The following is a 23392-nucleotide window of genomic DNA, read 5'->3' as shown; positions in this document are numbered from 1 at the left end:
CAAGGGTCCAGCTCCGGTCCAGCTTTTCCGCCAGGGTCTTTACTTTATCCATTTCATCTCCACCGGATCCCGTCCATCCATCTTCTGTGTTGTGTTGTCTGTCTTCTTCTCTTCTCTGTCCCTCTCCAGTCCATCTCCCTCAACTCAAAGTCGACCGACATTGATTAGTTAGCTTGCGCCATTAATTCTCACCACCCGCCACAATGCGCTTCTCATCGTCTACTGTTCTCGCGGCTCTGCCCGCCCTCGCTGCTGCGCAGGACTCTCCCGTCGACCAGTACAAGGCCCAGTTCCAGAATGTTATCGGCCAGTTCGCCTCTTACATTCCTAACCCAGCCTACCATGACCCTGTTGCTGCCGCCGAGGCCAAGGCTGGTTCCATGAGACTCAACGTCTTGACTCTGGACAACTGGAAGGAGACTCTTTACGAGCCTGTTTCCGCTGACGCCACTACTCCCGAGGAGTGGTGGTTGCTCGTCTCTGGCGGAAACAAGACCTGCTATGGTATGTTTGATGACCTGCGACACAATCGCAACATTCTACTTGTGATGCGACTTGCACTCGACCCCATATCTCCCAAATTGGCCCCAAGCTAACCCATGACAAAAGGTCGATGCGGAACTGTCGAGCAGGCCTTCAACGAGACCGCTGCCAAGTTTGCGCTCCTCGACAAGACCCCCCATATGGCTTACTTGAACTGCGACAACCAGCCTATTCTCTGCAATTCCTGGTCTGCCGGCCCTCCCAGCCTCTACGTTTTCGAGATGCTTCCCGAGCCCGCTGCTGTCGAGGTCTACAGCAAGAGACTCAACTTGACCACCACCACCTCCGACACTCTGGTCGCCCTCCAGGCCTCTGGTAGCAAGGAAGAGTTCCACCTTCATACCAGCGCCTGGTTCCACCCCGTGAACGGCAAGCTGGCCGAGCATGGCCTTGCCATTCCCTTCGGTTACTTGATGTGGGCCATGAACCTCGTTCCCAACTGGCTCTTCATGCTTGTTGTGTCCTTTGGCAGCCGCGCCATGATGTGAGTTTGCCCCTTTCACTGGTGATCCATAGAAATTAACATTGGACAGGTCTCGTCGCATGCAAGGTGCCAACGGTGCTCCCCAGGCTGGTGCTCAGCCCGCCCGATAAATTGCTGCTAGCAATGGTTTGATGGGGTTTTATGACTGAATTGTATCAAGCAAACATGTATATGCCTGCAAAAAGTATTGAGTTGTCGCATAATAATGTCAAGTTTTATCAAAAAGAACGGTTATGACTTTTTGTACGAACCCGTCGTATAGTCCGTGAAATGACCTGTAGTTTATGATTTGTTCTTGCAAGCTGCTTCCACGTTCTTCAGGCCGTCGATGACTTCGTCGCTTATCTGCCCATTGGAGAATTTACCGTATCGTAGATCGCTTAGCGCCCCTACAGTTTGTTGCACAGACTCGAGCAGGGCTGCCTCTTCCTCTTGTAGTTTTTCAATCTCAGCTTCTAGAGCGCCTGCTGCTCCTTCTAGCTCAGGAATGACAGAACTGAGGGTGTGCTTGGCACTTGCAGCTCCTGATGCATCGCCGAATAGCTGTAAAATAAATAAAAATACATTGTTAGTGTGTTTCTTGACCAAGACCGACCGTCTATATGTGAGGCACCTACCGCGCGCTCCATTTCAATTTCGGCATCTATATCCTCCCGTTCTGCCTCACGTTTGGCTCGTAGGACTTCCCGCCGCATTGCAAGACTTCGTTTTGCTTCATCGGCGATATTTTCAGCAACTTGGTCCAGAACATCTGCGCGTTGTGCTTGTAGGTCTCGAAATAAAGACCGGACTTGTGGTGACGATTGTAGCGGGCGAGGGAAGAGAGCCTTGAACTGCTCGAGTGTTGTGATGGCGGTCAGAGTCGAAGGTTGAATAAGGTAATCAGCCAGGAGCTCAGCCTCTGTGGGTGCCATTTTGACGTGCGAGAAACCAATGCGGTAAAGTTTAATGAGTCAATAATATTTTTCTGTTCTTAGATCAATGAATGTTGCCTGTGATACAGAGTAGAGGATATTGATTCACGACGCGATGGGAAAGTGAAGCGCGTTAAGTGCCCCACCACTTCAGCTTCTCAAGACCCCTCTCTAGAACCATTCTGGCTGGCACGGCTGGGTAACGAGTTGGGTTTATTTACATGAGGTACGCTGAGGACCATGACTTGTTAAGACATCAATCACATTACAGATGAACTCTGATATTGCTGCATCACACAATTCTGTATATTGTGTTAATCTCTACATATGCAACTCAGACAATTTCCAACCGAGTCTAGAAACAAAACAGCCGCTGAATCAAATAACTTTTAGTATCCTGAGCTGTCGCCTAGGCCTTGGCAGCGGCAGCAGTAGCAGCAGGAGCACCGCTACCACCACGGCCACCAACAGCACCAACAGCCTCGAGCTGAGCTGCTGTCAGGTTAACCTCGGGAAGTGGCCTGCCTCTTCCTGTAGGCCAGGAGACGAACTGAGTCTCGGCCAAGAAATGCAGGAATCGTCCGATATCGGTTCGTGAGATACCGTATCCTGAGCTCTCGTCAATGCCGGTCCAGTGCTCGGCGTCTTCCTTGAGCATCTTGACGGTGTTGGAGTCGTCAAGCTCAGGGGCTCTGGTGTTGGCAGGGAGGTCGTTGACACAGAAGTGGTATAGTGGCATCAGAGCATGCTGCTCCTGATCCTTGGCTTGTCCACCGGCTGTGACGTAGTTCTCCAACTCGTCCTTCCACTGGGTGTAATCGACCTCGGGAGCCTTGTAACCATAGTACTCAAGACTGGACAAGTACTCATTCATTCTCAGACGAGGGTGACCAGTGATGTGAGCAACGTGAACACCGTTAGGCAGGGGGTTAAGCGCACAGGCCACGACAACGTTGGCGACGTGGTTTACGGGTACAGCGTTGACTGTGTTGACGATATGGGGCCGAACGCCAAGCTGAATACAACCCTTGAGCATTCGGACCAAGAAATCGTCAGTGTTGCAGACACCAGTCTCAATATCACCCAGAATGTATCCTGGTCGTGCAACGGTGCCGCGAAGACCCCTTCGTCCGGCTTCACGAACAAGCTGCTCTGAAACCCACTTGGTCTGGCCGTAACCCGTTCCAAGACCAGTGCGGCTGCCCATCATATCGTCCTCCTCAAGGATGGAACCCTGACCAGTACTGATCTGCTTGTCCGAGAGGTTGACATAGTGATCAGTGTCAAGTACACTGGTCGAACTCACAAAGGTAAAGGTCTTGGGCCTTCCTTCATTACAAAGCTTCATAGCGTCGATAGTAGAGTTGACGTTGGCGGTCTTTATATCGGCATATCGCTTGACCCAATGGACGGCAGCACCGTTGTGAATGATCACGTCAACAGTCTGAGCCAAGTTGTTCCACACAGATGACTCGATTCCAAGGTTTGGCTGACCAAGGTCGCCAACAACGCAGCTCAGGCGGGACTCCCACTCATCTCGCCACATACCGTAACCCTCAAGTGAGCGACGAAGACGAGTGAATGCACCCTTGGGGTCCTTGACACTTCGGACATGGGCAATTAGCTGAATTTGGCGGCTGGTACGTGAGAGAATATCCTTGATCAGATAGGCACCCAAGAAGCCAGTGGCACCGGTAAGGAACACAACAGGCTTAGCCTTGGCACGGATAGTAAATGGGTCGGCCGACTGATACTTGGAAGGGAGCCCCTTGAGTAGTTCGTCGAGGGAACGAGCGTACTCGGGGTTCTTATCCTCCTCTGACTCGCCAACTCCGCCCTTGAGTTGCCTGTCGATCTGAGCACTGAAGCCGGAAAGACTGGGGTGCTCGTAAAGGGTGTTGATAGAGACATTTGCGCCGATTGTCTTTCGCACACTCAGAAGCATTTGCTGGGCAAGCAGACTGTGGCCACCAAGATCGAAGAAGTCGTTTTGGGGAGCAATGGTCTTTGCGTTGAGACCGGGAATGAGTTCAGACCAGTTTGTGGCAATTGTTTGCTCTGTGGGGGTAAGACCTTCCCAACGCTTCAGATCCTCCTCCGTGGCATCTTCGGTCTGCTCTGCAATATCAGGGAAGGGCAGGTTAGGCTTGTCAACCTTTCCGTTGGGGTTCAGAGGAAGTTTCTCCAATGTAATCTGGTGATGTTTTAATGACTAGACTATACTGAGCAGATTTGTGCTTGGGACTTACATAAGTAGTAGGGACCGCATAGGCAGGCAATCGACCCTTCAAATGGTCGCGGACCTCTGTTTGCATACGTCGGAAACGCTTGAAGTAAACCTTGGTAGGTCCGATATCGGTTCCCTCATCCTCGACGTCTTCAAGCCCCTGGGTCTTGAGGAACTTGGGCCACTCGTTCAACTCAGGAACGATGTAGCTGACGAGAGTTGGCTCCTCGTTCTTGTCTCTTCGCACAAGAGTCTATTGAGAATTAGTACATTGCCTTTTAGTGGATGAGCATTGCTGTGGACGTACCTTGCAGTCTCTGATCAATGGGTTCTGGCTGAGGTTGCTGTCAATTTCGTTAAGCTCGATTCTGAAACCTCGAATCTTGACCTGGTCATCGGCTCGACCGGTGGCCTCAACATCGCCAGACTCAAGGTAACGTCCCAGGTCGCCTGTGCGGTAAAGACGGTCACGGGGAACATAGCCCTTGAGTCGGGGGTCGTCTTTATTCAAGTTCGCGTAGGCCTCAACCCACTTGTTAGGTTCAACAAACCAAGAAGTAATGAACTTTTCCGCGTTCAGTGCTGCGTTGTCTCTGTATCCCTCGGCGAGACCAGCGGCACGGACATAAATCTCACCAACCTCACCAACTCCACAAATCTTGTTGCGGTCTTGGCGGTCGATGACAAGAAGTTGCACGTTCTGCATTCCCTTACCGGCTGGCACGGTGTTTCCGAGAACGTCCAGAGCGTTGGGGTCCTTGGAGCGGCTGGGGATCTCGAAGTAACTGACAGCTCTTTGTGTCTCGGTTGTTCCATACATGTTGACAATGTTGGCATTCTCGGCGAGCTTTCGAAGCTGTCGACAATCTCTGGTGGTGAGGACATCACCGACAAAGAATGCCCTGTCGAGCGATGGGAACTCGGCTGTTGCACCTCCTACCAGAATTTGACCCATAGCTGGTGTCAGGTGAGTGACGGTGGGCTTGTGCTCGCGCATCCATTCGGCGAGCTTTTCATGTTGAATATCCTCCTTGGAGGGCACCAAGAGTTGGGCGCCAAGGAAGAGAGGCGTGAAGATGTCTCGCTGGACAGGGTCGTGGGCGATTCCAGAAAGAAGTGTGAACTTGCTTTCGGATGTCAAGTTGAATCTCTCGGACATCCAAGGGAAATATCTGCAGAGACTGTAATGGCGTCCCAAGACACCCTTGGGCTTTCCTTCCGAGCCACTGGTGAAACTGTCAAGGAGGTTAATTATATCACTGTAAATTCAAAAAAGAGATACGAACCTGAGACTGTGAATTGTTTGTTAGCAAATGAGATAGTTGAGGGGAAACCCGATTAAACTTACGTGGGGTTGCTGTCAGGACCAACAGTAACATCAGGGCGAGATGCAGCCTTGGGTCGAACTTGAGCAAAAAGATCGGCTCCATTGATCTCACCTCCTGCCAAGATACCATCGTCTCCGATTATTAGTGAGGGGACTTCGGTCTTGAGGTTTAGCTCCTCGTCGATATACCTCCTGACGAGGGGAGCAAGCGGTCCAGCTTCATCGGACGCCTTTGCAATGTTGACCAAAGCACAAGGTTGAGCAACTTCAAGATAGATTTGTTGTCTGCTAGGGGGGTAAAGAGGGTCAAGAACTGAGAACGTAGCACCAGAGGACTTTTTGTTTCGTGTTAGTGAGTTTTCAAACCGTGGAATTGGCATTGGGGGTTGGACTCACAAGAGTGCCCATGATAGCCACGACCAAATCGACAGAGCGATGAGCCCAGATCATGACGACATCGCCATTGGTAACTCCGGCCTCGGTCAAATGATGGGCCAAGATGTTAGAAGCTTCATAGATCTGCTTGTATGTGAATCGCCTCTCTGGGGCTTCTGAAGTCTTGGTTTCTACCACACAAGTTCTTTCGGGGTGTGCTTCCGCATTTCGGGCAAAGTGTTCAATGATACTGCCATCGTAGGTCCAGTCCAAATCAGCAGTGGGATCGGGAATATTGGCCATTGTGAAGAGCTGCCTGAAGCAATGGCTATATGTTACGGTTGTAGAGTCAGGCTGGACAAAAGGAGGGTATTTGGAAACGAATTGGTGTTTTGAAGGTGAATAAGTTGTTCACTGCTCTGCATGCAAGCTCAAGAAACTTTTTGATGAGAAGCGGCGTCCAATTGACTCACGTCAGTTCCTAAAGGCTTTGCGAGATCGGCCCAGCGGGGATCAACACCTAGCAGAGCAGGGCTTTTCCCCAGTGATGCAGTTGTCTCCATTGGAAATGGAAAGTTAGAGAGCCCTGGAAGGGTCAACTCCCACTAATTCTGAGCTTGCTGCAGCACTTGTACTTCTCCACAACCCTGATGTTTCTATTGGATGAGGCATGTATGGTTTCTAGGTTAATACTTTGGCCTGCTTCTTATCTTATCACACCCAAAAGGCCGGGTCCTATCCGCACTCCAACTAACTAGCACCAAAAGAAAAGAAGGGGCGGTCTTGTTGGCCTGTGTCCTATCCTATCCCGTCTGTCGCGTCCCTTCGCGTGCAGAGAAAAGAAAGAAGCACACTACCCCCCTGTTCCCTCATTAACGCGACCTACCTACACTAAAAGTGCCTAAATTGTGTACCTACCCGTATCCGTATGAACCTTGCCGTAATTGTTGATGCAAAACTAGACTGTACTCCATGTATCAACCTATTGGACTCATTCTCATCTCATCTTGTTCATTAACCTCAGAGTTGAACTGTTGCCAGCACTCATCAGAGTTGTTCTTTTAAACTCAGCAGGGCAAAGCATACCCGCATACATATTTAAAAAAAAAAAAAAGGCATCCGTGCTTAGTTGACATCCCTTTCTGTTAACTTCGACTCTTCTCTTCTCTTTCAACACTCAACAATCACATCACAACCACAACCACAACCAACATCATCATGGCTCCTGCGCGTCAACAACCGGCGCCTCCGCCTTTCAGCAAGGATGAAAAAGTGCTATGTTTCCATATGGATATGCTCTATGAGGCCAAGATCATGGACGTCCAGCAAGGTGAGAAACCCAGTGATGGGTACAAGTATAAAGTCCACTACAAGGGGTGGAAGAACACTTGGGACGATTGGGTCTTGGTTGACCGCATCCGGCCTTTTGACGACGAACACAAGGAGCTGGCAGCACAGCTTCATGCGCAACTGAAGCATAACATCCAAAGGAGCACAAAGCCGCCCAAGAAAGGTCTCCGGAGTGGTGCTGAGTCGGCCAGAGTTAGCGAAGAACGATCAGGCTCGGCCACTGTTCAGGGAGGCAGGGGAGGTAGGCGAGGAAAAGATTGGGAACTTGAACAGGTAAGACACTCTTTTCATCTTTGTTCTGCCATAACTCATTACCATGTTTCCTTTGCTCGACCGCCCTTTTCGTTTTATAAGAGTGTTGTTCCCAGAAAGTTCTGGGCTGTATCACGTAAGAGAAGTGAAAGCCGAGTTGGTTGGTTGCGTTGAGGCTCTTCAGGACCAGACCATCTGCGCTTTACTACACTATCCCCCAATTTCTCCTTATAGTCGAAGCGATCAAAATGCTTTACCACGGTCTTTTGCTTTTTATATGCTCAGATAGAGCGGGCAATTTCCAAACCTCCAGGGACGATTGTTTGTGATTCAGCATCCAGCACTGACCTACAACCTACCTACCTGTTCTGCAGCTCTGGCACTCTTCCCCTGTATTTACATTATTACCTGTCACTGTCACCCTTCTTCCAACATCGAAAGCTGCCACCTCGCCAGCCATATTTCTGCATCCTACACTACAACCCCCCGCAGTTGATATTTACTGTGCCCTTTCCGTCAACCTCGCAACTTTACATTTCTTCCTCGTCGACACTCTCCCCTTCCCTACCGATATCTACATCTTGTCTCCAAACAACACCGCGACATAATGCTCCCCCCTGGCACATCCTCTGCCTCGCAGGGCTTTCCCATCTCAAACGTCAGGGGCGGTACCGAGGAGGCCCAGCCTAGCGAGTCTGTCGATCCTGGCAAGTCGTCTCGGAAGCTCAGATTCGGAAGCATCAAAGAGCCCAAGGACCTCCTCACGGCACACCCTTCCGAGAACCACCGCTATGTGACCGATTCTGGGAAGCTCGTTCAGGATGACCGATACACTGCGCCCCTGTCCGTTAAAGCCGAGCCTAAGCAGCCTCGTCGCAAGCACTCAAAGCCTTCCAAGCATGCCACTAAGCCCAAGCGGCGCTCATTTGACCAGCCTGACCAACTTGAGATGGTAGATGCTTCCCCTGAGCACCTTTCATTTCCTTCTCGTTTGCAATAGCTGTTGTTTCCCACTGGCCATGGCCATCAGATGCTAACTTCTTTACAGGAGGATTCTTTCCATAACAAGCCCATGATCAACCTACCGGTTCCCGATCACATCCAAGCCATGCTGGTCGATGATTGGGAGAACATTACCAAGAACAACCAGCTGGTCCCTCTGCCTCACTCCAAGCCAGTCGCCAAGATTTTTGAAGACTACCTTGCCCATGAGCGCCCTCACCGAGAGGAGGGATCATCCAGCATGGATATCTTGGAAGAGGTCGTAGCAGGTCTTCGCGAGTACTTCGAGAAGGCTCTTAGCAGGATCCTACTCTACCGGTAAGTCTGATTCTTGGCGAATCCGAGTCAATCTTAACCATGACCAGCTTTGAACGTCACCAGTATATGGAAATGAAGAAATTGTGGGAAAACACCGAGTCTGACCTCGAGTACACCAACGTCTGTGACGTTTACGGCGCTGAGCACCTGGCTCGACTGATAGGTATGAGCACCCCTGATTTCCTTCAACGGTTCTTGACTGACTTGATCTTCATAGTATCTCTCCCTGAGTTGCTGGCGCAAACCAATATGGACCAGCAGTCCGTATCACGCCTCCGTGAAGAGATTGGCAAGTTCAATGTCTGGCTGGGACGTAACTGCGAAACCTATTTCGCGAATGAGTATGAAACTCCAGCCCAGGACTACATCGACAAGGCTCGCAGCTTCTAGATTCAGCCGACCAATCCTTGATCTATGTTCTCCTTGGTCTTCTTGGTCCTTACAAGCCAGTCTTATCAACCCCGTGCAGTTATGATTTGCAGCATGACACTACAAGGCAAACGAAATGTTTTATTCTTGTGCCCTTTTTTGAGGTAGAAAGTATCATAGTTGGGATAACGCAATGTCATGCATGCGGTTGCAGGATAATTAAGGCCTTTGCCGTATGTATTTTAACTAGTATTGTATTCTTTTGGTGTTTCGGGGTCTTAGTTTACCGGAATTTGTATTATTCATCCAGGTCCCATTAATCAAGTAAACCAAGCACTTTGTTTTAGTAGGCTTTCTTTAATGTTGCCTTGATCATGATTATTATCATTTCTTCCAACTGGTCCCATGTTTTGTACAAAGGTCATTACAGTATAGTACATATTCCTATTTCTCTTTTTCTTGGTATCGATTTGTATCCTCCCCTTACATTCTTGGCACGGCCTTCTCGACGTAGAATCCAGCATCTGGTGTCCGCGCAGCCTTGACTTCTCTCTGGCTCAGCACGCGGTCCACCTCTTCCACGCGAACAAGCTCCTTGACCTTGAGAATCATACCGGCGAACTGCGGGTGCACGGGGTGGAAGACGGTTTGCATCCGACGGCGTAGACCCAGAGCGGCAAGGACACCCCGTGTGCGCTCGGGAAGGCCAATTGCCGACCGGTGGAGAGTGATGCGGAAGAAAGACATTGTCGTCTGGAGTTCGGTTTGCGGTGGTGGTTGATCAGTCGGAGGAGGAATCGGAGCGCTAGGTCTAAGGTTGTGTGTGAGAACGAGCCATTGATAAAGGGTGTTTGAAGACAGCTTACCATCAAAGCCTTGTAATTGCGCTCGCAGAATGTTTTCCCGGGGAGATACAACAGTCCGCCTTGCATGTCTCGTCCGTCGTCTTCTATCAACGAAGCATGAGCTCAGGGTCGGCGTCAAAATCCACAGAGGCGCTAAACCCTTCCGGGACTTATCATGTCATGTGACAACCTTGTCTGAAAGTTTAACTCATGATGGAACACCTGGGACAGTGCGAGAATGTTATAATCCGATTGAGAATTGAGTAGTGTCGGTTATTTCTACTTTTTATTAACAGCAGCTTGGTAGTTGTGCTAGTGATTGATTGTTGTTCGTTGAGATAATCAGGATGGTTCCCGAGCCTCCCTCCAACCAATATCTAACCGACTAAAACGGATCCCAAGTGTGTCCTTAGCGACAACTAAAAAGACTACAGAAAATGTATATCGAATAAATCAACATAAAACTTTACTCCTAACATACAAATACACAAAATTGTTGGCTAATGCCACACCTCACCAAGTCAGATATCATAACATAACAAGCATCACAAGGTAAAAGTACATATAAGCCAATCAGAGTCTCATATCAAACATCAACATTCATGTCTATAGGATCAAGCGAGTAATATGGAGTGCCATCTTGTGGCCTCCAGCACTAGTTACATTGTATTGGAATTCTCATATGGACCGTCGTTTTTTCACGACGCGCCCAGGCCGGCACAAAATCATCAAATGCTCGACGCCTTATTTCTTCCCTTTCCGATTGCATTATCATTCTCCATTTCTTACAGAGAAACCTCAACGCGACCCTCAGCACCAGGGGCACCAGCCTCCCGAAGGTTGGGGAGGAGGTAAGTGATGTCATCCCAGGGATGACGGTAGAGTCCAGTTCGCAGACGCTTCTGGTCAAGGAAATGGGCAATAAGACCAATGCTTCGGCCGAGGACAAAGAGACCGTTGAGAACACCCATCTTGAGGTAGTCCTCAGCCTCCTCAGCAGAGAAAGCACCGCAGTTGCGAACAAGATCAACGAAGCAAACAGCAATGCAACCGTCGACGTTGAGAATGAGGTTGTCCTTCTTGGAAGTGGTGACAGTCTCAACAGCAAGGGCGTAGTCGAGAAGCTTGTGGCTGGGGAAGTTGTTGAGGACGTACTCCTTAACAAGCTCGACACGGAGATCGGGGTTGTTTCGGGACTTGATACGGTGACCAATACCAGGAATGAGCTTGTTGGCCTTGCGCATGCTATCGACGAAATCACGGGGGCTGAGACCCTTGTCGAAGGCACGGGTAAACTCCTCAGCAGCACCGTCAAGGGCACCACCAAATCGGCTGCCAATTGTTAAAAGACCAGAAACGAGGGCGCTTATGAGATCCTTCCCGGCACGGGTGGTGATGATAGTGTTCATTGCACCGGACACAGCAGGACCGTGGTCGGCAGTGAGCATAAGAACCATCTCGAGGAACTTGGAGGCGTAAGGAGGGAGGCGGCGGCGGAACCACAGCAGAGACATGACACCACCAATGCCGATATCCTCCTTGAAAACGTCGGAGATGGGCATGCCGGCGTAGAGAAGCTCCTGACCACGGTCATCAGAAATGGTGGAGATGAAGGCGGCAGGCTTTCGGATGAGACCAAGCTCCTGGGCCCAAGAGTAATCGAGAGGAATCTTGGGAACAACGGGCTCGGGCTGGGGAACGATGGTGCCTTGGGAGACGAGGTCATCGTAGACCTTCTTGAGAGTGGATGGGAGATCCTCAAAGGTGGCAGGGACGTGGAAACCGGCCTCCTTCATCTGCTCGTTCTTCATCTTGGCAGTCTCAAGCTGAGAGTTGGCGAAAGAACCAGCGTGACCGAATTGGACCTCAGTCTTGAACATGCTGGCGCAAGTACCAATGGCCCAGGCGACAATAGGCTTGGTGATGACGCCCTGCTTGACGGCCTCGATGACCTTATACTCCTCAACACCACCGACCTCACCAAGCAAGACAAGGATCTTGCACTCGGGATCGGCCTGGTATCGCAGAAGATGGTCGATGAAAGTGGTACCGGGGTATCGGTCACCACCAATGGCAATACCCTCGTAAACACCATCGGTGTTCTGGGAGATGATGTTGTTGAGCTCGTTGGACATACCACCAGACTTGGAGACGTAACCAACAGAACCCTTGCGGTAGAGCTTGGAGGCAACGATGTTGTCCATCATACCACCAGTGTTACCGATCTTGAAGCTGCCGGGCTTGATACCACCGACGGTGGCGGGGCCAATGATGGTAACACCCTTCTTCTTGGCGACGTGGGCGATCTCACGAGCTCGCTGGGAAACTATGGTTAGCAATTGGGCTCGACGCAAACGGCAATTGTTAATGACTTACTCGCTCAGGGACACCCTCGGCAATGATGGCAATGGTCTTGACCTGGGGGTACTCCATAAGCTCCATGGTAGAGCTGTAGACACTTCGGGAAGAAGCGAAGTTGACGACGACATCAACGTCAGGGTGCTTCTCAATGGCCTTTTCAACCTGCTGGTAGACGGGCAACAGAGTCTCGCTGGTTCCCCAGTACATCTTGCTGACGAATTGGCCGCCAAAAGTGTAGACAATACCGGCGACAGAGGGCTTGGATCGCTTGCAGATGAAGTCGAAGTCGAGCATGCCCTGGACGGCTCTAGGCTGGAGACCGTAGACGAGGCATCGCGTCTTGTCGGTGAAGAGAGCGTGGTCAGGAAGGGGGCTCAACGGCCGGCTGGAAGCCGTGAATCGCTGAATGTTGTCGTTGGCCGACAGGCTGTTAGAGGAAGCGGCAGCCATTGTGAATATCGAGCTCGACGATGTGGTGGAGGTGGGAGAGTTGAAGTTGTGAAGCGCTGGGGGAACCAAATAAGGTATCAGCGACTGCGAAGAGAGGAAACGCTCTGAGCTCTCTAGAAGCGGGCTCAAAGGAATTAGGTATGGGAGAGAGATGGAGGTATGAAGAGGAAAAGAGGAAGGGATTGAAGATGAGTAGAAGAGACGGTCGAGGTGATCCGTCAGTTGAATGAGACAAATGGAAAGACGGAAGGCGAGGGGGAGGGGGAGGGACAGGAGAATTCAGGAGGGATGTTTACCTCTAGGTACCGTCTGGTGGGCGTGCGAAAGCTAGAATTGGTTTTTGGTTGACTTTCAAGGGTCAATTGAGGCTGCTGTGCTGTTGTGAGGTGTGTGAAAGCTGTAGCAGAAGGTCATCCATGTCGTCCATGCCGCCTTGAGGTCCCATCCACATCCCATCCTTCAAGCCATTCCCACCCGACACCGGGCAGAAAAACTTAGTGGGGTTAAAGAGCGGGCAGGTACTTCAGGTACTTCAGGTACAGTACATGGTGGGCACAGGGGGCCGAGTACCTACACCACTTACACTGCCCCTGTAAGATGGGGCCCACCTCCCGGTACATCGCACTAGCCACCGCCTTGCAAGCTTGCACCACTTTTCTCACGCAACCCAGGAGGTATTTTTTCTTAGAGTAAACAGCCTCACTCATCGGTTGGAAAATCAACAATTTGTTTTAGATATCTTTAAAGCTATGCTAATTCTAGAGAAAGGCCTAATTGCCAAGTTGGGGAATTCCTCGTCCGGCCTCGTCAATATTTCGGCACTGCAAGGGATGGTATAGGAACGTTGATCTACCAGCCAGTTGGGGAAGAAGCCTGTGCTTTCTTTGGGGATGTCGCTTGTTCCAGGATCCTCTTTTTTTTTCCTTCTGTTGATCTGTTGAATCCATGGACTTTTTTTTCTGTGCTGGCAATTGAGCTTGTAGACTGGAGCTCCCACACCAAAGTATCAGTACATCCAGTGAGGGGCCGTTATAAGCTGGTGCCAATCTATCACTTGCAAGAGGCGTTGATGGTGTTTGTCCCCCCACCATGGGCCCAAGAAGTCTATTAGCGGCTCAGTTCAGTTCCAAAAGTCAATACGATGTACCAGTGAATTCAGAGAATGCCAGTGGTCACAGGGACGCAAAGGCCAGCGCATCTTGTTTCGGGTAGAAGAGAGTCAAGAGACGTAGGAAGACTCATTCTTACTTTCTTTTTGTCTGAAACAATGGGTCTCGCAGTGTGTATCCAAACCAACGTATAGGAGTGTGCTTACGATAGAAGATATTTCAAGATCACCAGCATCTAGTAAATTCGGACACACGCCGTCCGCATTGTACGACGATACAGCGATACCCAGAATTCCGTAAGCCTGCTCAAGAAGGAAGAGAAACATACAACCAGTCAGCTATTGTTCGAACTGACCACACAAACGCTTGTTGGTTGGTGGTGGTCTGTACTGTATCATGTTGAGATCTGACCTCTTCCAGGGCATTGATCGTTGTTGAGTGGACACCCTTTTGCTTTGAGCAGATGTAACTGGCTTAGAGCTAGCCCTACCGCTTGATACTGTACAAGCTGTGCAAAAGAAATGGAACTGTCCCTTCTGCACCTTGATACATCTGCATTGGAACCATCTGTAAGCATGAAGCCACTTTTTTTCTTGTCTTCCGGATGATGTTCCACTGGTGTTCTGCAGTTCCAAACGGGTATGTAGCTTATTGCCATATAGCACAGACCTGGGGATACTTGACAGCCTGGGCCAGGCAGGCCTGAGCTGGGTAGGCCTTGGCTGGATAGGCCTTGGCTGGATAGGCCCTAGGTACTCCAGGACTGAAGGCCTTTTGAGACTTAAAACTCTCTCCACCGACAATCGGCCACAGACGCAACAATATGGATGCTTGATCCCGCAACCAACCGGGAGTTGTGGGCTGGTTCGAAGTGAACAGCGTGGAATGGATTGGGATAAGAAAAGCTCCAGTGAGATGAGATGAGGTGAGGTGAGGTGAGTGGGGTCTAACCTTGTTGGAGGGGGATGGAGGGGCAAGACGACAGCTTACCTAGTAGGTTAGTACCTAGACCAAGACCAAGCCAAGTCGGGGGTGGCGTCTTCAATGTCAATGTCAATTTCACTGCACTGCACGCACTTCACCTTGGCCTGTCCGAGCATTGAGGCACCCGACCTACCTCATGGGGACTCACCGCAAGGTCAACTCTTCGCTCTTCCCCGGAACCCGAGTCAATCATTGCCAACTTCATCGAATGGATTGGATGGAAGCCCCCCCCCCAACCTGAACCAGGGATGATGATGTTGATATCGTAGGTTACCCCAAAAAAGGAACCGAGCACACAATGACAACTTTGAAAAGAAATTGGCCGAAAACCCGATAGAAGCTGTCGAATCTCGGAAGATTGTATAGAATTGGGTTTGGGTTGCGTTTGGAGCGATAGTGTCTGAGCGTGTAAATCGGTCGGGCTGCGGTTTTCGGCGGTGGTTGTTTCGATTGACGTCTGTTGAATCGGCCTGTCGTACGTAACTCAATGGATACAAGGCAACGTTAGTTGTCGTGTCGTCGACTTGCCTCCCCCTGGTCCACCCAGGTCCTCAACAGCTTGGAGTGACATGAGCCATGTACCGGTACATGGCCAGCTCTCATCGCTTTTTTTGGATGAACCCTTCCTCCCGTCCCCAATGAAATTTGTTTTCAGGGCCCAGGTACCTCAGCCACGCGCTGATCGACCCTGTCGCTCCAGGTACCGTCCACTGACCGCCCGCCCGCCGCTCGCCCCAGGCTACGGGACTCCAGGCCAGACCACGCCAGGTCACCCCTCCCCTCCTTCCATTCCGACCCCTCCATCCATTGAGACCCCACCTGCCTGTCTTCCCCTTGAGCTTCCATCCTTCACGTCCAGTGGTTTTTTCGGCCAGCAAGAGCTATTCACTCGTGTCTGGTTCCAACTCCCGCTTCTTTTTGCTCCTCCATTCTCACCTCTCTCATAGTCTTGAGCAATCATCACTTTTCTCTTCCTCTTCCTTTTTGCCCCATCTCTGTCATAATCTCTCCCTCTCCCTCCCGATCCTCAATTTCAACTTCATTGTCGCAGCCCACTTGAGCTTGTCTGCAGTGGTGAGTCTTTCTTCCTTTCCCCGCCGATTGTTCGTCAACTCTCGACTTCGAGCCGCAATCAGTCGCAAGTCGCAATTGGGAAACTTAAGCCCGGTGACTTGTGCTTGTATAAGTCACAACATTCGCTCAGCTCAATTCGGTTGTGGTTTCGACTTGCAACTCAGTTACACACTTGGGAGACGACACTGGTCATCTTTGAAGAAACACCCACCAAGCAGCCGCTAACCAACTCTCTTCGATCAGAATTGATTCAAAAAGGAATAAGCCGACACTCGCCAGCTCATTCCATCTTACCTTTTCTCCGTTCCTCATCAAATCTTCATAATTCAGAATGTCCGCCAAGTCGATTCTCGAGGCCGACGGCAAGGCCATCCTCAACTACCACCTCACCCGCGCTCCCGTTATCAAGGCCAGCCCTCTTCCTGCGCCTACCACTCACAACCCTCCCAGCAGACTCGCCTCGCTGCACTTCCCTGAAGATGCCAACGTTGCCGATATCCTGAACCAGGCTGAGGTCACCTACCCTTGGCTCCTCCAGCCCGATGCCAAGTTCGTCGCCAAGCCCGATCAGCTCATCAAGCGACGAGGAAAGAGCGGTCTTCTGGCCCTGAACAAGTCCTGGCCTGAGGCTAAGGCTTGGGTTGCTGAGCGAGCCGGTAAGGAGCAGCAGGTTGAGCACACCACTGGTGTGTTGAGGCAATTCCTCGTCGAGCCTTTCGTGCCCCATCCCCAAGACACTGAGTACTACATCAACATCAACTCAGTCCGCGATGTAAGTTGCAAAGACATCCCCCCCGTGTATCTGGATTGCCATGGACCGGCAGGCTTTGGGGGCTCTCGAGGTGAACCCCTAGAGAAGAACAAAACAGCTGTGAGATCCTTCTGAGAACGAAGGGGCTTGCAGCAACTTGTAGTCCTTGGTCGGCTACAAGAGTTGAATTGTGGGCTCGTTCGCACCTTCGTCGGTAAATCATTTATTGTACCGAAACGGGCGAACGGATGCCGCGATAAAGGACTCTCAGAATCAACCCCTGGTCTTCTCGGTCCCTTCCGACGCCAATCCATGTGCACAACCGGGTCACCGGTCTATCCCAACTACCGAAACGATGAGATCAAGTTACTAATACTTCTATCTGTAGGGCGACTGGATCCTCTTCACCCACGAGGGTGGTGTTGATGTCGGTGATGTTGACGCCAAGGCTGAGAAGCTCTTGATCCCCGTCGACCTCGCTGAGTACCCCTCCAACGAGGAGATTGCTGCCACTCTCCTCAAGAAGGTTCCCCAGGGTGTCCACAACGTCCTCGTTGACTTCATTACCCGCCTATATGCCGTCTACGTCGACTGCCAGTTCACCTACCTCGAGATCAACCCTCTTGTTGTTATCCCCAACGAGGACAAGACCTCTGCCGAAGTCCACTTCCTCGATCTCGCTGCCAAGCTCGACCAGACTGCCGATTTCGAGTGTGGTGTCAAGTGGGCTATTGCTCGATCCCCCGCTGCTCTTGGCCTCACCAACATTGCTCCTTCCGCCGATGGCAAGATCAGCATCGATGCTGGTCCTCCTATGGAGTTCCCTGCTCCCTTCGGCCGTGAGCTGACCAAGGAGGAGGCCTACATCGCCGACCTCGATGCTAAGACCGGTGCTTCCCTGAAGCTTACTGTCCTTAACGCCAAGGGCCGCATCTGGACACTGGTTGCTGGTGGTGGTGCTTCCGTTGTCTACGCCGATGCCATTGCCTCTGCTGGTTTCGCCGACGAGCTCGCCAACTACGGTGAGTACTCTGGTGCTCCCACCGAGTCTCAGACTTACCACTACGCCCGAACTGTGCTTGACCTTCTCCTCCGCGCTCCCAAGACCGAAGAGGGCAAGGTTCTCTTCATTGGTGGTGGTATCGCCAACTTCACCAACGTCGCCAGCACCTTCAAGGGTGTCATCCGAGCGCTGCGAGACTTTGCTCCTAAGCTGATCGAGCACAAGACCGCCATCTGGGTGCGACGTGCCGGTCCCAACTACCAGGAGGGTCTCAAGAACATGAAGGCTGCTACCCAGGAGCTCGGCCTTGATGCCAAGATCTTTGGCCCTGAGATGCACGTCTCCGGTATTGTGCCCTTGGCTCTGGTCCCCGGCAAGTGGGAGGAGAGCAAGGCGCAGGAGTTCCAAGCTTAAAGGGGATGAAAACTTTACCACGGAGATGGTATAGTATCAAGAGATGACGCAGGTATGAAATGAGATACCTGTACTGAACGAAATTTTGTACTGCAAGATAGACAAACGGGTACCATGTGGTGCGTTGCAATTTCTAAGGCTTGGGACTAATGATGGTCGAACAAGCCGTGTATGGCAGTATTTGAGCTATGACGGAAAGAAAGCTAATAGATCTGATGACACTTATGGATTTGATGAGCTGTTCCGGTGATTATTCCAAAAACGAATGTTGTGTGAAGTCAACTGTTACTATCAAGCCAGTGTCTTTGTCGCCTCTAGGCGTGTCCCAGGTTTGTTTTGTTTTTTTCTCTCTCACAATATACACCCCCCAACGCTGTATTTATGCGAGCTGAGGCATCATGGTTCACAGCATACGATATCGTCTAGATAGTCGACGCCAGAGTAACCATAGCATTTCACGACGACGGATCTGTCGAGTCTTGGATTACACAACCCTGCAATCCAATTCCTTTTTGGAAATATATCCTCTGTAGCGTCAGTCTCGGCCATTCAACTCCAATGGCTGCAATGCAACTCTGCTTACAGCACTCTCCTTCCTCTTTGAACTAATGCTTGCTTCGTGTGACCTTGTCCATAGAGAATTGTCGAAAGCTCAGGCCTTCTTGCGATCTCCGACCATGCATATCTTGTTCGATATGTACAAACAAATCGACCGAGCAAACGCAGCAAGAACCCGTCTCAGATGACTCTCTTTTCGTCACCCAATAGGCCCGGATTCCGGGGACAGCAAACAGAGGCTGATGGCGTATCAGACTCCCTGCGAGAAAACTGCCGACGTCTTTTTTGTTGACGCAATGCAGATACCATGGGGTCTGGGGGATGCACAGCGATGCAAGGACATGACGTGGTACCTCGACCAAGTGATTCACTCCGCGTCAAACGCATTGGCCGGCGAGTGCAGGCAAGCAAGCATGGGGCTTGCAAAAGCTAGACTGTTCTCTCCATCAGCCTTCAAACAGACACGGTTGTGCCTTGAGCTCATAATAAGAGTCGAGCCCTGGGTTGAACCACATCGGCAATCTCCTCTCTTCATTCTTCTCAAGGAAAGACCTCCTCTTGCATATCTCTTTCGGGTGTTCGTTGCGTCTATGGAACGTACACATCACCCTTGGGCTTGCATCAGTACGGTCTTTGACCTGCTCTTTGCCTGTCATCGTCTGGAAACCTGAATCACTCTGATTATCCCATTCATGCTCGAAGCCTTCCAAATCCATCCCCAACCCAAGAATACCTGGCTTTGTTCAAAGCTCTCGACTCTCGGAACTTTGTCCCGCAGACCCATATCGCATCCTGCAGTGTGGGTATCTCACACACACACACACACCGTGTTCAACTCCTGAATACTAGGGTCAACGTCTGATATCACAGGATGTCAAAAAACGCCAATTATGGTGACGATGGTGATGACTACAGCTCTAGTTGCTGTATCGGATGTTGCCGTGCTGGTGACTTTGGCACACATGATGGATGCGGCCCCTGCTACTGCCGCCGCTCTTTCAAACAGGACCACGACCGTACGATCTACACTGGCTGGAGTCTGGGTCAGTACTACCCCGGGGAGAAGGAATACGGGGATACATCACCCGTCACTGGGGAGGATAAACCCATGTCATTCGAGAAAAGGTTGGGGGGGATGAAACAAGCATCTGAACAGCAAGCTCAGAAGTCGGGCGAAAACAAGGCCATCAAAATTGAAACTGACAAGTCTATCAAGACTTCTAAGACTTCACCCAAGAAAATCAACAAATAAGCAATAATGAGCGGACTATGCCTTGGGTCGACTTGGAATCAATAGCGCTGGCAATCTCGCCACCAAGATCAAATATTATTTCATATGAAATGCAATGGTGGCAATCCCTTGATTGATCATTTGAAGGTCCATTAACCAATAATAAACAGTGTATTCATAGAATAAGCTCATATCTCTGAGAAGTCTAAAGAATCTCCCGATGAGCAGGCTCAAGCAAACATGAGCCTCAGAAGTAGTTGCTCAAACACCAAATGATGCGAGTGTGTGGTATCGTATACTCTTTGCATCTTTAAGAAATCAAAACCTATCGTAACGTCGCCTGCCAAGCATTAATCCTGCACGTTGTCCATGTCCGATATGCGTCCACCTGTTCCAGGCAGGTTGCTTATAGCGCAAACATCATGACAGCCAAAGGAAAGGCCATTGCCCAAGCCAAAGGTCGGTTTAGACCAGCAGCGTCCTCATCATCATCACCGTCCTTAGCGTCTCCACTGTTGGAAGAAGTCTTGTTATCGGAGTCGGTACTGTTCTTATCGTCGGTGGTCTCGCTGCCAGTGTCGGCGTCGTTGTTACCAGACGCATTAGACTCGTCGTCCTTGAGAGGGACCACCTTGAGGTTCTTCATAGCACTACCATCAGCGTTCATAACATCAAGCTTGACATTCCAGTCTGATATTTTGACAATCTTTCCGCTAGGCTTGTTCTTGATGCCATTATCAATCAGGCCCTGTGCCTTAGGAGGGACGTCAGGAATGGTGAAGTTGCTGTCGAAATTGCTGTCCTTGATGAGGCTGGACTTGCACTCTGGGGCCTTGGCAGAGGAGTTCTTGCCTGCAGGGTTTGACTGCACCGACTCCCATTTGATTCTAGCAAACTGGTTCTTGAGACGGTTGAAGTCGCCGAGGATGTGAACCTTGTCATCATCAATCTTGACAAGACCGTAGTTGTTTTCCTCCTCTGTATACTCGTAAACAACGCCACCAGAAAAGACAGAGCTCATCTGCTTGCCATAGATGGCTTGTGTTTCGTTCCAGTAGCGTGGCGCGGGCTCGATGCAACCATATTCACTGAAGAAAATGGGAACGGACGATGATTCAAAACCGGCGACGAGGTCGTTGTATGAAGAAGTTTCATAAGTAGCTTCAGGGCCACACCATGAGTACGAGTTGAGGGCGAAAAGATCAGCACGGCTCATGTCACCCTCGTCTTCAGGGTCAGAGCACTGCAAATAGTTCCAGGTGTCCCACAGAACCTCCCGGACATCAGCGGCAGAATACCCGATAGGAATCTTGCGCTTCAAGTTGTTCTTGACGTAGTTTTTGAGGTCACGGGTCAGAGCACGAATGTACTGAGGGGCATCTTCAGCCGTCTTCTCGTCGTTGATGACCTCGTTTGCGGCGAAGAAGAGCAGAGTGTTGGGGTAGTTTCCGAAAGCTTCAACAATGGCAAAGGTGCGGTTGAGGTAATCGGCGTGATAGCTCTCCCATGGTGCCAAGGAGTGCAGGGACTCGTGGGGCAAAGGAGAGTTGACATCAATCATCATATACATGCCAGCCTATAAGAGAAGTAAGGTGTTAGCAGAGTGTTGCAGTATGCTCACGAAGTTACTCACAGCATTGAAGATACTGGCACACTCATCGTGGTTGACATTGGGGTCAAGGTTATAGACGCGGATGGCGTTGATACCAAGAATCTGCATGAGAGCAGCATCTCGCATACACTTATCCTTGTTGCTCAAAGGGTCCTTTCCCGTGGCAGGGTCGTAACCGGCACTGCCTCCAGGTTGGTAGGCCATACCAACAATCTGGAACTTGTTGCCAGTTTCGGGGTTGACAAAGTCAGTTCCCTGGATTTCCAGAGGAGGAACGGCGCCCACGACCGCGGCCCCAAGGGCCATGAGAGCGGCGTTGATCTAGAGTGCATGTCAATAAATCTGTGGTGTAACAAGAAGCAATGCGCCATGCACATGAAGATGCTGTGGCGCGGCGGGGGGGAGTACATACAAGCATGACGGTAATGTGTTACTAAATCTTTTAATGTGATACTCTCCCAAAAAAAAACGAGACAACGTGTGTTGTGTGTCGCTTGACGTTTCAGAAAGCCAGACAAGATCGGGTCGGTTTACAACAGAGAGTGCGTGGTTTGCTGTTGTTGTTGACGATGTTGTTGGGAAGAAGAGAGCAAAGGTCAAAGATGAGCAAGATGTAGTCTTTGCGCCAGGTGAGCTCGGATACAGTTGGAAAGAACGATAAGAAGCGAGCGGACCACAGTTTGGTCAATGACGAATGAATTATCTAGCGAAGAAAGAATGAATGGAGTTGGAAGAAGGAGAAGGAGCAAATGTGGAGGAAGAAGAGTGGGAGTGGGAGTGGAAGTGAAAGTGGGAATAGAAGCGGGAAGGTGAATAACTGCCCGGCAGCGCCTTGCAGTGATGGATCGATCAAATTACGCCGCGCAGTGGAGGTGAAGGAAGGTCCGTCGAGTGCCACCAGCAAACAGCAAACCAAACAGAGACGGGCAGGTGCAATGCGACGGCAGGCAGGCAGTATTAGCAGGGCGGCTCAATTAAGAAAGAATACCGAGAGGCCAAGCCAGGATAGAAAGGGGACTTCATCAACACAAGACAACCATCTACGAGATAGGGATGATAGATGAGGTGAGCCCAGACCCAGGCCTGGCTCTGGACCGCTTTCAGTCTATTACACCACTATCGGGCATCCGGCCATGGCATTTCGGTTTTAGCATATACAAAACCAAGTTCCGGCAGAAGCCAAGCTTTGAGCCAAGAGGTGTGGGAGTATGTCTTATACGAGGTACATGTGTATCTGGTAGATGTTGAAATAATCCACAACGCATACAGAGTAGGTACCTAGGTACTAAGGTAGGTAGGTAGACATAGTATCTTCTTCAATACTTACAATCTGTTTTTCCCTCTCCATCTCTCTTCAGCCGTTCCTCTTTCCCAAACTGGCAAAATGTACAGAATTACACTTATTACAGTACCCTGGTTGCCATGGGTCGTGAACCTAGTCCAGTCGGTTGCCAGGGTCAGAGAAAGCACTTGGCAGTAAGAAATTCGCTTTACCGTTTGCAGCTTAGAATCGGTCATCTAGACGATGAGAATGGGGTCTCCAAAACGGATCTATGGGAATGAGTGGACAGAAAACGTTTGACACTTGTGAAGAAGTGGCTGAGAAAAGAAAAGCGCTGTATCAGAAAGCCAAACCTGGATATTCCAAGAAAGCGATAAACTCAATTGGCGAATGTTTATTCGTCCAAGCCACTTAAACGCCATGTTCAGATCCAGGCTAGGTTGACCATTCACTGTTGATGAATGACAAGCGACTGCCCGGTTAAAGAAGTCCATGACAAGGTCCCACCACGTTTCGTACAGAGACCCTTGCAACGCCTATCCACCGCAATCTCGAGT

At 50.6% G+C, this 23392-nt stretch overlaps 8 protein-coding genes across 8 annotated transcripts, besides 2 other annotated features; 4 read left to right on the top strand and 4 right to left on the bottom strand.

The window, feature by feature from the left end:
- Window positions 1–203: 203 nt before the first annotated feature.
- On the top strand, window positions 204–1137 carry FPSE_02929 (uncharacterized protein; the record flags this gene model as incomplete). The annotated part of the gene is made up of 3 exons (XM_009256048.1): window positions 204–504; window positions 610–1027; window positions 1077–1137. The coding sequence occupies 3 exons, from the start codon at window positions 204–206 to the stop codon at window positions 1135–1137; spliced, it is 780 nt and encodes a 259-aa protein (XP_009254323.1).
- A 172-nt stretch (window positions 1138–1309) lies between these two features.
- On the bottom strand, window positions 1310–1941 carry FPSE_02930 (uncharacterized protein; the record flags this gene model as incomplete). Its single annotated transcript, XM_009256049.1, has 2 exons — window positions 1310–1570; window positions 1645–1941. 2 exons carry the CDS (start codon window positions 1939–1941, stop codon window positions 1310–1312), a joined length of 558 nt encoding a protein of 185 aa, XP_009254324.1.
- A 409-nt stretch (window positions 1942–2350) lies between these two features.
- On the bottom strand, window positions 2351–6173 carry FPSE_02931 (uncharacterized protein; the record flags this gene model as incomplete). The annotated part of the gene is made up of 6 exons (XM_009256050.1): window positions 2351–4135; window positions 4191–4421; window positions 4476–5403; window positions 5455–5460; window positions 5517–5830; window positions 5892–6173. The coding sequence occupies 6 exons, from the start codon at window positions 6171–6173 to the stop codon at window positions 2351–2353; spliced, it is 3546 nt and encodes a 1181-aa protein (XP_009254325.1).
- Window positions 2361–2422: a microsatellite.
- Window positions 6174–7088: 915 nt separating the features above from the next.
- Window positions 7089–9182, top strand: FPSE_02932 (uncharacterized protein; the record flags this gene model as incomplete). Its single annotated transcript, XM_009256051.1, has 5 exons — window positions 7089–7493; window positions 8113–8424; window positions 8521–8792; window positions 8840–8955; window positions 9010–9182. The coding sequence occupies 5 exons, from the start codon at window positions 7089–7091 to the stop codon at window positions 9180–9182; spliced, it is 1278 nt and encodes a 425-aa protein (XP_009254326.1).
- A 462-nt stretch (window positions 9183–9644) lies between these two features.
- Window positions 9645–12817, bottom strand: FPSE_02933 (uncharacterized protein; the record flags this gene model as incomplete). Its single annotated transcript, XM_009256052.1, has 3 exons — window positions 9645–9972; window positions 10796–12324; window positions 12383–12817. The coding sequence occupies 3 exons, from the start codon at window positions 12815–12817 to the stop codon at window positions 9645–9647; spliced, it is 2292 nt and encodes a 763-aa protein (XP_009254327.1).
- A 2019-nt stretch (window positions 12818–14836) lies between these two features.
- Window positions 14837–14866: a microsatellite.
- Window positions 14867–16315: 1449 nt separating this feature from the next.
- FPSE_02934 (uncharacterized protein) lies at window positions 16316–18152 on the top strand (the record flags this gene model as incomplete). Its single annotated transcript, XM_009256053.1, has 2 exons — window positions 16316–16756; window positions 17124–18152. The coding sequence occupies 2 exons, from the start codon at window positions 16316–16318 to the stop codon at window positions 18150–18152; spliced, it is 1470 nt and encodes a 489-aa protein (XP_009254328.1).
- Window positions 18153–19581: 1429 nt separating this feature from the next.
- On the top strand, window positions 19582–19962 carry FPSE_02935 (uncharacterized protein; the record flags this gene model as incomplete). The annotated part of the gene is made up of 1 exon (XM_009256054.1): window positions 19582–19962. The coding sequence occupies one exon, from the start codon at window positions 19582–19584 to the stop codon at window positions 19960–19962; it is 381 nt and encodes a 126-aa protein (XP_009254329.1).
- Window positions 19963–20347: 385 nt separating this feature from the next.
- Window positions 20348–21859, bottom strand: FPSE_02936 (uncharacterized protein; the record flags this gene model as incomplete). Its single annotated transcript, XM_009256055.1, has 2 exons — window positions 20348–21517; window positions 21575–21859. The coding sequence occupies 2 exons, from the start codon at window positions 21857–21859 to the stop codon at window positions 20348–20350; spliced, it is 1455 nt and encodes a 484-aa protein (XP_009254330.1).
- Between the last annotated feature and the right edge of the window lie 1533 nt (window positions 21860–23392).

This window comes from Fusarium pseudograminearum, chromosome 3 (assembly GCF_000303195.2).
Source record: "Fusarium pseudograminearum CS3096 chromosome 3, whole genome shotgun sequence".
Lineage (NCBI taxonomy): Eukaryota > Fungi > Ascomycota > Sordariomycetes > Hypocreales > Nectriaceae > Fusarium > Fusarium pseudograminearum.
The sequence above is the reverse complement of the archived record's forward strand: the minus strand, read 5'-3'. Positions and strand labels throughout refer to the sequence as shown.